This window comes from Equus przewalskii, chromosome 19, assembly GCF_037783145.1.
Source record: "Equus przewalskii isolate Varuska chromosome 19, EquPr2, whole genome shotgun sequence".
Taxonomy (NCBI): domain Eukaryota; kingdom Metazoa; phylum Chordata; class Mammalia; order Perissodactyla; family Equidae; genus Equus; species Equus przewalskii.
In genome coordinates, this window is record NC_091849.1 from 41,485,551 (window position 1) to 41,500,871 (window position 15,321).

The 15,321-nt window shown below is 45.0% G+C and overlaps 1 protein-coding gene across 4 annotated transcripts in view; it reads right to left on the minus strand.

Annotated features, from left to right (window-relative positions):
- The window catches only part of MED20 (mediator complex subunit 20), an 85,538-nt gene extending 70,221 nt beyond the window's left edge, over positions 1-15,317 (minus strand). For 2 of the 4 annotated variants that reach the window (XR_011530086.1, XR_011530087.1), the window contains exons 1-4: positions 14,963-15,295; positions 12,651-12,805; positions 8,127-8,380; positions 6,239-6,511 (exon numbers count right to left, since the gene is read on the minus strand). Coding sequence is in view for 2 of the 4 variants with exons in the window: in XM_008538902.2 (XP_008537124.1) it covers positions 6,296-6,511; positions 8,127-8,380; positions 12,651-12,805; positions 14,963-14,991 (654 nt within the window). In the remaining 2 variants the exon portion in view is untranslated. Of the gene's footprint in view, positions 1-624; positions 6,512-8,126; positions 8,381-12,650; positions 12,806-14,962 lie in introns of those variants that run through there. The other 2 variants (XM_008538903.2, XM_008538902.2) reach the window with 2 other exon arrangements.
- Between the last annotated feature and the right edge of the window lie 4 nt (positions 15,318-15,321).

Consider the following 15,321-nt stretch of genomic DNA (forward strand, 5'->3'; position numbering starts at 1 on the left):
TAAACCAACGAATGTTAATATAATAGAGTACAAAAAGTTCACTGATAGAGTCTAAGATTCCACATTGCAACTAACCTTTAGCGGAGTTGTGACATAGTATCAAAGAATATCCACAATTATCTGAAAAGATTATTAATATACTCCTCCTCTTTCCCAACTACACATCTGTGAGAGGTTGGATTTTCTTCATATTCTTCAACCAAAACAAACTGCAACAGATTTAACACAGAAGTAGATATGAGAATCCACTGTCTTCTATTACACCAGACATTTAAGAGCTTTGCAAAAATATAAAACAATACCACTCCTCTTGCTATATTTTTGTTTGAAAATAAGTTTTTTCATTAAAATATTTTATTTATATGTGATGAGTTTGTTACTTTTAAATGAGTTAATACTTTCATTTTTTCCATTATAAATTTTAATAAGATAAATATCAATAGATATAACCTACATAAACAGAAGCTCTTACTCAAAATTTCTTTGCAGTACTCAATAATTTTTCAGAGCATCAAGGAGTCCTGAGACTGAAAAGTTTGAGAATTGTGTATTAGATGGAAGCAGAAAGAATAAGAAGAAGGCTATTTTAGGTAATTCAGATATTAAAAGACTCTGCAGAATAGCTAACATATAAGGTTTTATTGTAGCCTCAGAGTTAAGGGCTTCAGTGGTTCATCAGTGAGGAATGGCAAATACAATCAGGGACACTGAACTTTCTTTAAGGACACAACTGGTATGGAGTGCAATCACAATATACATGGCATAAAAAAACACGGTTCAGAGACAGCTACAATTAAGGCTTGGGAGCTAAGGAGAAACAGAGATGGATGTGTTCTACAAAAAAGTTAAAGTCATTTCTACCCTACTTATTTTTTTTTTTAAAGCCCAGCCTTTCTTCCTTTAGGTTGCAGGAAAACAAGTAAAATCTCATCGCTGTAAGTACACGTTAAAAACATATTTCCATGTTCCAGAGATGGTCCATACAACTAGGCTTACTGATCTGATTAAAAAAATACACGAGTATGATGAATACTTTCTCTGAATCTTCTTTCCACACTGCTCATTCTCTAGCACAACTACATTCCTTGCATTGGGGAAAAATTTTAACCTGCCACCAAGCAGTAATGACCCCATAACTTCCCAGCTTAAACATCTTAACCAAACACCAATACCTTCAGCATCATTAAAAAAGACACAAGAGCAGAGACGGCATCTGCTTGCCGACAAAGCACTCCTCACATCTATTCTCCCCTGAGCCTCTCAACAAGGCTATAAGGCTATGAAATAGGGAAAGTAGGGATCACTATGCCCACTTTACAGATGAGACTCAGAAAGGCCAACTTGATTGAAGTTACCTGGCAAATTAGGGACAGTATTGTGGCTAGCACCTAGCCATCTTGTCTGCTAAAGCAGTGCTCTCTTCCCTTTAGTAGGCCGCCTCGGAACACCTGTCACCTCCACATTTCAAACCCTGCCTTTCCTACATGACAAAAGAGTCCCAATATTGAATTATGTGGTCCCTAAATTCTCTTTTTCAAAGCCTCCAAAGAAAATTCAGTAGAATTCATATCAACCTTAAAAACAGGTCAATGCCATCTGATGAGACAAAAATGTCTTGGGAAATAAAACAGAATGCAAGAGAATTAGGAATCTTTGCCCTAATACTTCCAAGAATTTTTTTTAATTTGCTAATTTCATCACAGAGGTGAGGAACTATTTCTCTGCCTCATCAATCACATCATTCTGAAAAATGAAAATATACTCATTATGCCAAATTCCATAACAACGGAAAACTTTTCAGATTCCATGGAGTATGTCACAATGGAAGAGTAACTCCTGGGGCCACAAAGGAAGCCATAAAGATTGCTTCATACATATTTACTCCTCCTTGTTTCTAATAGGTTGTGTGTATGTGTATGTAGACACGAGAAGGGGGAACCTGTAGGAAAACAGTCCAGCTTCCAGAAATTGAAAGCCCTAAAGGACACTAAAATGAAGGAGAATCCCCGGAGAGGACCTCAGATGAGGGGTCCAAAAGGCCTGGGACAGTCTTGCTCACAATAAGCCAGCTGGACATATCTCACACCTGCTTTCTCTTTATCTTCCTGCTGTTTCCCTTCAGGATCTGTTCTCCCTTTAGAGATTCTTTTTTGGATCGTGGATTTTTGAGACATTCTTACGACCTCTGTAAATCCTATTCCCAAAAAACTTCACATATACACAAAAGTGTGTCTGGTTTCAAAGCGTCTTAGGCCTCTTGAGGCTCCCCTCAGGAGTGGATAACCTGCAGTAACATTGGAACCCTTACTTCAGAGTCATAGTCCGCTCTTACTCCAGCACCAACTAATGATAAATTCTCTAAGCACAATACAGTCTCCATGACCTGGGAGGGAAAGGACAAGTATGTTTTGTTTTGTATTGATTTTTATCTCAAAGTTAATGAGAAAAAGAGATGAAATACACAAGGAAGAGATTTTCCTAGATAAGGCCAAGTCAAGGCTGCACAGCCTCTGGGTGGGATGGTGTCAAGACTTGAGGACTGAGTGATGGTCAAACTACGTGACCTAAAGAGTCCCTTCTAACCCAAGAGACTTGTTTTGGAATGCTCTACACAATGGCAGAAACTCACCTTGGGGGAGAGCCACCCCCAAGAAGTGACTGCACAAAGGCCAAAGAACCAACTCCCAAGAGAGGACCACACTTGCAATATAATTGGTTTCAGCCATTCCACATGCAATTGTGTTTGGGGCCTGCTGCCCAAGGCTCCCAGACAGCAGTAGCAGAGAGAGAGGCTGCGGTGAGGGAAAGGCAATATCGGGAGCTAGAGGTATGGACTTGAGACAGCAAGGCCACATATCAGTCCCACCTGGCACTGGATCTACTGTAAATGTCCTCAAAACGTTCAGTCTATTGTAGACCTTCCTATCTTGTATTTTGAGAGCTTCAACTGTTGACACCTGGAGGACATGCTTAGGTGGGAATTTCTAACCCCTCCCGTAACCCTCCAGGATGTGGAGAGAAAAATTTCACTAACTACCTCATCATGAAGCCTCAGGAATTAATACTAGACACACTGGGTTGGGGTAGACCTAGTGGTAGGGAGCAGTGGTCAGTCTCTAGGCAATTCCTTCAGTGAAGCAGTCACACCAATACATGGCGGGGGAAATGTGACTACTTGGTACTCAAGACCTGAAGCAAGCAAGCAGGAGGCAGCCTGAGAACCGGGGTACAGAGAATCAGAACAGCACTGGAGAGACAAGGGGAAAGCACAGTCAGAGCAGGAACCATCAATGGACACAGGAAATGGACTAGAAACATATCCCCAAATCCCAGCATCCATCCTGCCTCCAAAAATTTTGCCATGTGCACGTATCACCTGTGCTATAACTTAACAGTTACCTTTAAATGGACTCTTTTTAAAAAAACTTACCTTCATCCTAAGGAATAAAGTGCTAGCTATACTTCTAACACACAGTGGAATCAAGTATAAGTACTGACATAAAATTGTCTTCTGCATTCCACCTAAAATCACCTGGCACCACACAGAGGTCCAGGTGTCACGCTCTGACACGCTGGTAGCTAGGAGGCCTGCACCTTGAGTTCGGTCCTGACCCCAGCCTCAGCTCCCCGCATGATCTCTCTGGGAGCCACAGTCTCCCCACCTTGTAGTGAAGGAGAACAAGATGAGCCCTAGAGCTGCCCCGCAGAGCTCTGACAGTCAAGGCTGGCCGATTTCTATGTGGTTCTGGGAAAGGTACCCACTGAAATACTGGTTTCCTAGTCTCTCTTCTTTTATGGGTAGCCACAGATGGGGAGGAGGGTAAAGCACCTGGAAGCAGAAGAAGGAGGGGCAGGAAGACAGTCTAGTGCAGAAGGAAGAATGTCAGATTTGAACCAAAAACATACCATTTCCATTTAGTTGCTGAGTTTAAGTTTTTTTCATTTATAAGCATAGCTATGCCCTTTTTTCCTTAAATTTATACAAATGCTCAACTTTCATTCAACCCCAACTTTCAAAAATTATACACTGACAATCCTAAACTATTTGTGAAAGCCCCATTCAGACCTGCACACACAAGCTACATGACATCTGAGTCCTTCCTGCTAGTGAGCAGTTCAGTTTTGGCAACATTGCTACCCACCTTTTTTAGTGACAAACTTCCTTTAATTGACAAAAAGGACAAAGATGGACAAAGGTACCCAAAGTGGGTACTTAAAAGTTTGATCTGATGTTCACTGGACTGAATGCTGGCCAACTATGTGCTCAAAATACGAGAAAAGAACAAAAGTGAAGAACATTGGAAATGTGTGAGCCAAGCCTGTGTCTAAAAGGCAAAGTAGAGTTAGGGATCCTGTTTATACTATTTTTTTAGTTTTTAGGGAACAAAATCTCTCCTTACCATGTCTAGGTCTAGAGTCATATTTACCACACTCAATTTCTATATTTTCAGGAACATATTATGTTCAAAATCCTGCCTATATGCTGTCCTATTTCATAAAAGATTTGAGGGAGCCTACAGAAAAATACACAGATAAACCTGGACAAGAGCAAATATAAATCAGACGGCCAACAACATAAAACCTGTGCATTTTATTGTATGTAAATGAAATCTAAAACAGACCTCAATTTAAAAAAAGCAAAAACAAAACAAAGAAACAAACAAAAAAACCAATGCAGAGGACAGGTCCTGCAGTTATAAAGCTGAACTGAGTTTCCTGCCAGCCAAAGATAGAATGGAAACAAGACCACTACCTGATTCTTGCAGAGGCTTTAGATCTGAAAACAATTTCTCTCTAGATGGCTTCGATGAGTGACATTATCCTAATGTACGTAATGTAATACGTACATTAACACGTTTCCTAAGACCATCTCTGCCTGAATATCTCAATGTTAGCCTGACTGGACATTTCCACAGCAGGAGTGGGGTAGGCAGGCAATGCAGGTCAAATGAGCACTTGGAGGCTCAAATGAGACGAGGAGCAAGAGCTCAGGAAACCATGAAGCACAGTATAAGTATCAGGTCAACTGCTCTAACCCTAAGCTCTGGGTGCATGAGAACTGGAGGGGCCTTGATGCTGTGACTCAGGCAAGGGGTGCAGAGCTGACTTCCTAGTGTGACTAATCCAACGAAACTGAAAGTGGCTCTGGCATCAGCCCCATCTCAATCCAATTCATAAACAAATGGCTTAGGTAGAGGGGGTACTCTGGGCAAAACCACAGCCAAGGGCATTTCTGGGCATGTCCACTGACCTCCACGTAGGAGCGGCCACTAACTTGGCCCCCATATCCATTTTCTCCTTCATCTTTTAGTCACAGAACCCCGAGTTTTAACTTGGAACATGACCACCCAAATAAAAGGCTCTATGTCCCAGCGTCCCTTTCGGCAAAGCATGGCCACAGCGATTTGAGCAACTCCACATCATATTCTTTAAAAAAGAAACTGCTTTTTCTCTCTCTCTTGCCCCAGTGGAATGTGGACATGGAACTGATGAGTCTGCTTTGACCTTGCGGGCGAGGACAACACCCTAGGGATGGCTGAACAACAAGACAGCCCGAGTTCCTGATGACCTTGTAGACTGAAGGCTGTCCTGGACCATCTGTACTTACTACAAACGATACAGATTACCTCTGTACTATTAGGAGACAGAAGGATAAACTTCTACTAAGAGCCACTGTACTTTAGATTCTCTTTGTTATAGCAGCTTAGCCTATGGTCTAATATAATTCACAACAAAATGGAAAGATGTCAAGGGAGACTTCAAAGGACTCGGGCAACACCCTAGAAAAGTCAATTCACAACCCACTGCAGCAAACAGGTCAAAAAAATGGCAACCATCAAAGAAGCTGTGCCTCCTACTCCTTCCTAGGAGAGGCCAGCCTATATTACAGCACAGGCAGACACAAAACGCAGCCTTTCTGTGGTAGGCCTAGCCAATCCTCCACAGTTGGAAGTACAGACTGCCTTCCCCAGTGACACTAGGCAGAGACACCCCTGTCCTACCTTTTCCCCTAAAGCAGGAAAGCTCCAATCTTCCGCACTCGTCATAATTACCATTCTTGAGGACAGGCCACCTTCAATAAGGCATGGGGTAAAACAGCTGTTGGAGGACTGTGTGAGGGTCAGGGAAGGGGAGTCCAGAGCCCCAGAGCAAAAGCCACAGCCGGGAACCGGAGAGTGAGAGAAGCCTCCCTGTCTGCCCTGGGTTTCTGGGGTCCAGGGGCCTGAGGGTGCAGCACCTGCTCCTCCTGTGGAGTCCCCCTGGTGACAGAACACAGCCAGACAGAGGCCAGTCACTAACGAATCCCAGCCACCGGCACCTGCTGCTGCTTGCGGATCTTGTTGAAGAGTTCCATGTACTGGACCACGGTATCTGCTGGGCCGTAGACCGCATCGTGTCTGTTCCCAAATACTGCAGGAGCCCCTGGTGTGTGGCTGCCTAGAAAACTCTGTAGGAACTCAAGCAACAGGCTCCAGCAGTCGCTAGGTACCACACAGGGGCCATATTCCACCTGGGGACCAAAAGAAGAGAGAATGAGGGTGAGTGAGGGCAAGGATGAGGTCTTCTGCTTCAAGTGCGCCTCTTGCCCCCTGGTCCCATCTTCCCTAACCCTGAGCCAAAGACACACACCTTCTAGCACAGTATTTCCACAGGAAATACTCAACCAAACACCAAGGATCAGACACATTCAGCATCATTCCCTTTCGGCATCTCTGACGTGCTCATCTTGGAGTTTCAACCCACAGCCCTGCCCACAAGACCCAGAGGCAGATCCAGGCCCCTTCTGATTATCTCAGAACTGTATGGTCTCTACCATGCTGGGTGAAGATTGAAGGAGAGCTCAGGAAAATTCTGAGAAAGAAAATGAAGAGTAAAAGAAATTAGGTGCGTGTGTGTGTGTTGGGGGATCAGTAGAGGGCAGTCTAGACACACATGCTGCTAAATCTCTTCAAGATCAAAGATTACTCCCAAGGTAAACCCAGCCTGAGCTCTGACCCTAAGAAATAATTTCCCAACCAATGCGGCATGGGCCAAAAGGTAGACATCTTAGGTTTTTTCATTCCTCTCTCCTAATTTTTCACTGGAGAGATGGCAGGGGGAAATTGTTGGTAACCATACGGAGAAAGAAGTAAAGAAACAGCCGGGGCGTGTCTGTACTGCAGAGTTAGATATGTGAAAGGGTCAGGACACCTTGGCCCCAGGGGCCCCTGGAGTTTCAGAGCAGTAACTACCACTAATGCCCTTTTCTCTGCCTGGGATGCTTCTTACAACTCACCGATCTCCAGGTCTTGTGCTAAGTCTCCCCTTAGATGCTACTCATGCAGGAGCCTCACAGTCCCCAAAGTCAGCAGGGCTTTCACTGGCCTGAATTCCCAGAGCAATCTCTACCTCTTTCATGGCATTTCTCACAGACTAACTTCAAAAACAGTTTGTGTGTTTCAGCCTTGCTCTCTTACTAAATCATAAATTTTCAAAAGGCGGGTAGCTACAGGTAGCTTAGTTAGTTTTTTATCTCACAGTGCTGGGCACATGGTAGACTGCGGACTGGACCCAAAGCCAGCTACTGCCACATTCTTTCTTTGCCATTTTCAATATATACATCTAGCCTCAAAGATGAAGCCATGACACACCCCTTTCCACCATGAAAGAAAGGAGACAGCGTATCAAAAGGAAAGGCACATCTTTGCTACACAACTTTTGAGACCTATCTTGAAGTGTGCTAAGGAGAGGTGTGTGGACATGTGATTTAGGGCCCACCTCCCAATGTTCACTGCACTGAAAGTTGCCCTGTTCTGCTCTAGGACTTCTTGTGATGGGCAAGTGGTCCCTCCACATCATAATTCACCTGCCTCCCTTGACTATCCATTCCCTTCTCCAGCGAGCCAGCCTTCCTAAGCTTGCTTTCTGCTGTGAACCCAGCTTCCCATTCCCATCCTAGGCTACAGGGTCCCTGGATGACTATGGAAAGGGTAAAAGATGCACAGAGAGGGAACACAGATGCTCTGGAGACAGGGATTGGGGAGGCAAGAACATCAGCTTGCATTCAGAGGCATGTGGAAATCGGCAGAGCCCTTGCCTGAGAATGCCCTTCAGCACATCCCGCTCCAATGTCACCAAGGTCTTACCTCCACAGAGATGCCTCGGGCACTGGGTCCCATTGTGACCGTGCCCACCTTCACTAGGAAGTCACAGTACTGGTAACGGGTGCCCCGGGTCTCAATCTTGCTGGCCTTGGCACTCTGGAAAAAGCCCTTGAGCTTCACCATGAGCACATCAAAGTTGGTGTCGGCAATAAGGCATGGGCCATTCTCAAAGAGGGCGAAGCAGCTCAAAGGATACTCTGAGTTGTGCATCACATACATCAGCTTCCCAGCCTGACCTGCAGGGATGGAGAGCCTACTCAGCATGAAGACCTTCGTCGGCAAACCCCAGAATAGAGTCAAATGCACACGAGGCCAGATGGCAATCTGGCATTAACTGGGCAGTCTTGGAGGGGGGTAGGGGGAATCCCCTCACTGACAGCCTTTTCCAGAGATGAAGGGAGAGGAACAGCAGGCAGGACAGCAGATGGCAAAACCCACCCGCTCCACAGAAAAGGGTGAGAGGCCCACAGGGAACCTCGATGAGACTAATAATGGTTTAATTCTTAAGTTGAGCGACAGGCTCACAGATGGATGCTTAATGATGATGATCAATAACTCACAGAGACTTTATATACAGTCTTTTGTATAATCATGTATTACATAACAAGGAAAATAAAATAAAAGTACCAGTATTTGAGTATGACAAATGAAGCAGATGCTCTGTTCTTCTGTCCATCCCTACCTTCCCTGGCGTCCCCACTCTGTGATACAGGAAGTGGCCCCAGAGAAGCAGCAAAGGGGAGTATCTGGCATAAGGCTGGAAGGGTAGGCCAGAACCAGGCTGGGAGAAGTCTTGCCTTCCAGGCCTCAAGAAGTTTGGACTTCTTCCTGAAGGCAACAGTGAGCCCTTGGAGAGTTTTAAGATGCCAGCCAACTTAGGAAGCAAGCAGCACAACTTTGGCAGAAAGAACTCAGGATCTGGAATCAGAAGATCCAGTCTGAAGCCCCAGCTCACCCCTTCCACTCTCTGAGAAATGAGTTTTCTCATTAATTACCACAGGTTTTCTGTAAGAGGGAAGGAAAGCTACATATATTTGGTTAAGTGGGAAATGGAAGAAGGCAAAAAATGGAAAGCAAGATTCTTCTCTCAAACATTACAAGAGTTAATGGATAGACTGCCATAATCGCAAACATTTATTAACTACTTAAACTCTTTCTAGCTCTGTGCTAGGGTTCAAGGGGCATACAAGTAGAGGATTTAGCCCCTGGCCTCAAAAAGCTGACACTCAACAGAGAAAGAGGCAAAAAACTTTTAAAAAGACAAAATAAGGGGCCAGCCTGGTGGCACAGTGGTTAAGTTAGCACCCTCTACTTTGGCAGCCCGGGGTTCATGGGTTTGGATCCCGGGTGTGAACCTACACACTGCTCATCAAGCCATGTTATGGTGGTGTCCCACATACAAAATATAGGAAGACTGCACAGATGTTAGCTCAGGGACAATCTTCCTCAAGCAAAAAGAGAGGATTGGTTGGGGCCAGTCCCATGGCCAAGTGGTTAAAGTTCTGCATCTTTTGCTTTGGTGGCGTGGATTTGTGGGTTCACATTCCCGCGCGGACCTACTCCACTCATCAGCCATGCTGTGGAGGCATCCCACATACAAAATGGAGGAAGACTGGCACAGATGTTAGCTCAGGGATAATCTTCCTCAAGTCAAAAAAAAAAAAAAAAAGAGGAAGACTGGCAACAGATGTTAGCTCAAGGTCAATCTTCCTCACCAAAAAAAGAAAAAGGAAGAAATAAATAAAAGACAAAATAAAACAAAAGTGATTATGTGGGATAGACCAGAAGTCTTTCGGAAGGAAGGAAGACTTCATGTTAGGAAGAGATCAAAGTGGACAAGAGTCAGCAGAAAACACTTTCATGGAAAAAATAGGACCTAAACTAGGATAATGAAGGATTCAGCCACACAGAGAAGGAAAGAAGACAGTCTAGGCAGGAATAAGAAGGTAGCAATGCAGAGTGAGGAGACAGGTGGGGCTGGGCAGGGGGCACTGTGACTCCTCTATACATACCTCTGCTCTGCACCACTTCCTGATCACAACAGGCTCCGCACAAACCTCCCCCCATCCTGCCCGACTGCTTGCTGCCAAGTCACAACTTTTACCTCTTTCTAAATCTAGTTCAAAACATTTCAACCCTCAAAAAGAAAAAGGACATCAAAGCTGATCTGCCATTCTGTTCCTGTGCAAATTTGCTGTAGTTACATATTTAATCCATACTATGAGTCTGCAGGTGTTGTTATTATCTTGAAAATATTTTGAAAGTCACCTAAGGTTTTGGGTTTGTTTATTTCTTTATTTATGTTTTGAGGAAGATTAGCCCTGAGCTAACATCTGCTGCCAATCTTCCTCTTTTTGCTGAGGAAGACAGGCCGTGAGCTAACATCTGTGCTCATCTTCCTCTACTTTATATGTATGCTTGGCTTGCCAAGTGTTGCCATGTCCGCACCCGGGATCCAAACCAGCAAACCCTGGGCCACAGAAGCAGAACATGCTAACTTGACCACTGTGCCATCGGCCCGGCTCCGTAAGCTTTTGTTTTTAATGAAGATGGCACTTCCAGTTGTTTGTAAACAATACTATTTTTTTAATCATAACAAAGTACTTTCACATCTGCCCCAATCTGTGAAGGAAGCAGAACTAGTGTTACTGTTCCCCTTTTACAGATGAGGAAAATGAAGCTGGCGGGTCCAGGCCAGCAGCAGCAGCAGCAGCAGCACCTGTAAACTTGTCAGAAACGCAATTTCCCCGCCTCAGCCCCAACCTTGTGAATCAGAAACTCCTAGCATGGGGCCCAGCAACCTGTGTGTTAACAAGCCCTCCTGTGATGCTCATGCTAGTCAACTGTGAGAACTTCTGATCTAAAGGCACAGAGGCAGTAAACAGACAGAACTGGAACTCCAAGCCAAGCCTCTGACCTTAAGCTCATCACTCTTTCCGTTGGCTGCCACTGATGTGGTGTCTCCCCAGCTAAACGATAGCTCCTTGAAAGTAAAGGTCTGATCAGGAAAACAGCTCACACAGGTAGTTTCACAGAAGTAGTATGCCATCTTATATCTACATACAAACGTCTTGTTTTCCAAATGCTTTCACAACTTACCTCTTGTGTTTCTTCCTTCCTTCTTATGGAAGGCAAAATAAATGGTAACACTGCAATTTTATCAATGATGAAACTCAGTACAGCTCCGACCTACCATTTATTAAATACTTATTACATGACAATCTCAGCTCTAAGTGCTCTGCATGTATTAACTTACTTAATTAGCACAAAAACACTAGGAAGTAAGTACTATAACTATCTTCACTTTACAGATGAGCGAACTGTATTAAGGAAGGGTACAAAAACAGAGTCCACACCAGATAGCTTCGTTAGAGGGGATTTAATACAGGGAGCAAAACACAGGGGTTGGAAGAACTGAAAAACAAACAGAATAGTGAGGCCACCCAAAGATTAGCAACACAGGGAGCCACTACCATCGCTAAGGCTGAAAGGAAAAGGAGAAGATGTGATGTTACAAGACCCAGGAACAAAGGCTGCCTAGCAGGAGCTGGAGGCAAGGAGCCAAGCCACTGCCCAAAGCAGAGGGAGAGGGAGAGACATACTGTGGCCTCCCTTTCTCCCGTCTTCTAATCTTCCCCAGTGCCTCCCACTGACCAAAGGTAACTGAAAGGGGGCCTGGCAGATATAGTGTGCAGGCCAAGTGCAGGGAACAGATCTATGGGAAAATAGGCAAATGACTGACACAGCAACAGTCACAGGCTGTGGGACTTACCTAAAGTTGCAGTTAGCACGCGGTAGAGCCAGTACTTAGTTACCTGGTTCCGTGACCTAGGCTCTTAATCACTGTGGTATAGAACCATCTAAAGTCAAGTTACTGCAGAGCCAAGACTAAGAGAACTCAGGTTCCTTAAGTCATATTCAAAGATCCTCTTTGCCTCCCTACCACCACCACCATCCACAGCCCATCTCACATCTCAATACATTTAAAACAAACGTGGATTCAGTGGTCAATGTTATGGTAATAAGCTGGCCAAGGGCACTGGCTAGGTGTGGGCAACAGGAAGGCTTTCTGCAGGAAGTTCCAAAAACTCTAAAGCTCTAAAAGAATCATATACAGAGACTTCTGAGACTAAAAGGAGTCTTTCTCAAACTTTAGAGTGTATAAAGATCATCTGGGGAACTTGTTCAAATGTAGATTATGAGGCCTGCAGTACCAGTTGGTAAGCAGAGCCAGGAATCTGCACCTTTAACAAGTAACGCAAATGATTTAGTCAGTCAGTGACCAACCCTCCAAGAAACACTGCTCTAAGAATGTAAAGTGTAAAAAGACTAAAACCTAGGCCCAGTCTAAAAGATGAAGGACCAAGAATTAATGAATTCAGAAACACATGTGCCACATGTTCAAGAATACCACTCTTAGCAGAAGAACAGAAAGATTTCAATGAACATGAACGTCGATCAATTCCAAGCCAGGTTCCACCCATCCCGCAGATCCCGCACACTGACCTTGACTGCCAAGGGTAGAGGAAGCTGTGTGGTAGGTCTCACAGTCTACACAAAACGTTCCTTGCTTCTCTGCCCCAAGCATCTCCAATTTCCGGGTGAGGAGCTCCACGGTCTGCTGGACACTCTTGCCCTCAGCCACAGGCATCTGGGACACACTGGAAGGGAGAGGACCAAATATCAGTATGCAGAGACACACGTGCACTTGCTGAGCCACTCACCCACAGAATCACAGCTCATCAGGGCCAGGAGTTACCTTCCAGACCACTGACCCTGACCCCTTCATTTTAAAGGGGAGGAAATACCACCATCCCTGAGAACACCATTAAGAACTAGAGCACACGTGTCACGACTCTCAGAGCCGTGCAGTGAACTTCCTATCTGTCATACCAGCACTTCCTGAGTGTGAGAAGATTTTAGGTGGCACACGGACCAAGCATTTGATAACACCACGTTGTATAATAAGCTTTGCGGTTCTTTCAGTTCTGACTATATCAAGGAAAAAGCCTCAATTTGGGATTAGTATACTTTTACCAACTCTCTAACACTTTGAATGTATGCTGTCCAGTACAGTAGCCACAAGCCACATGTGGCTATTTACACTTAAACTACTACAACAAATTAAGTTAAAATTTCAACTCCTCAGGTGCACCCACATTTCAAGGGCTCAAGAGCTCAACAGTGGCTGGGGGCTAGGGTACTGGACACTGCTAATATAGAACACTTCCATCAATGCAGAAAGTTCTATTCCATAGCTCTAGGATCAAAGAGAAAGCAAGCCTCAAGTTTATAATCTTTGGGGATGAGAGGCAATAGTATGTACAAGAATTTAATGAAAACAATGAAACAAAAAATGTTATTTCCAAGATTTCCTTCTATGGTGACTAAAACTGGCTTCCCCTTTAGAGGGGTACGTAACAATCACCAAGCGCCAACTACGCGCCAGGCAGTGTCCAAAGGCCTTCAGATGAATTAACTCTTCAAATCCTCACAACAGCCCTATAAGATGTGCTGTTATTTATCTCCTTGTTACCAATGAGGAAACTGAATAACTTGCATAAGGTCACTCAGCTTGGTGTGGTGTAGCCAAGATTCAAAGCCAGGCAAGCTGGCTCCATGTCTATGCTCTTAACCACTATACAAGACTGCCTCCCAAGGGATATAGTTGCCTGTTAAATACTTTAAAGGAAAATAAATAGATTTAAAAGAAAACATTAACAAATAATAGTACAGGTGGTACCTGGCTATGCAAAAATCATAAAGACGGTCACATGTGACAAAGTTGGGGGACACTTCATTACTTTAGGATCAGTCAACTAAACAAAGCTATAAAAGTGGAGTCCTGATGTTGCTAATGATTGTCACTACTCTCCATCAGGAAAAGCACTGATAAGCAATGATGATGATGTGCCTTATTTTGAAATATCAGAATCCCTAAACTGATGCTACTGGGGTCAGAAATCCTAGGAGTCTGAAAAAGTTGATAAAGGTCCCAAGAGACAGAGTCTTTCCCTCTGTCTGTCTTCTCTATTGCAAGAGCAGGGGCCTCCAGGGTTCCATGACTCTTGCTGCAAACTTTGCATTCCCATCCCTCATACATGCCCTTATACAAGAGGACTCAGAGGAGGCTCATTATGTCAACTGTAGGAATCAAAGGTGCAATCACTGACAAACCTCATGAACCTGGGCCACCAGGAGTAGTAGTGCCCACAGGTTCTTATAGACAAGCCTATGGCCACTGCCTTCAGATATCCTGGCCTCCAGCCCTCTCTGGCTGGAAAGACAATCACACTTCACGATAAAAAAAAAAAAAAAAAAGCCCTGAAATCTAGCATTTTGGAACTAATGATTCCAAGAGCATCAGGCCCATACCTCTCCCCTGTGACCCAGACTTAAAACATGTCAGCGATAAGTCCATAGAAACTAGACCAACCATGTAATTAAACATAGTAGGAAACGGTCCCGAAGAGATGAGGCGCCTGGAACCTCAGTCTCCTAATTCCCAATAGTTTATTTTTTTCTCCACGCCGAGGATCTTAAAATGGCCAATCCAGAACTAGCCACAGGCTGGTCTAACTGCATTTAGTGGCTTTAGGTAGGGGCAGGCGAAAATCTAAAAAAGATACTGCCTCCTCCTTGCCTATCCCCCAACTCCTCCAGCCCTGCCTGCAGATGGGTCCGAATCCAGACATCCTATTTCCGACCCTAAAGTTCCACCCTGGGCAGTACTATGGCCTCACGGGAAGGAAGATGGAGCAAGAAAAAGGGAAGGAGGTACACAACCATTGACGGGTTCCTGGGATAAAACCTTTTACCTGCCGCCTTCCAGGAGGAAGGGGCGCATCTCCGAGGAAACAGGCCTCAAGAATCCGTAGCCCTCACGGTGCGCCCCTCACCCACAAAATCCGAGGACATCTTGCTCAGCTCCTGGGGGACGGCGGACCCAGGTCTCGATCCTCCTCCGGGGTACACTCTAGGCTCCGAGGGCCCTTCACGACCCCAAACCCCGCCCCACACAATCCCCAGCAGTCCTACCAAGTCACTCCCATGGCGTCGGGCCGGGACGCGGGCAGGATTACACAGCCGAAACGCAGCGCTCCTTGGCGGCCCACGCTAACCGAAGCCCCCTAACGCGAGCTCCGGCGGAGGGAGGTGCTCCGGAAATGACGCAAAG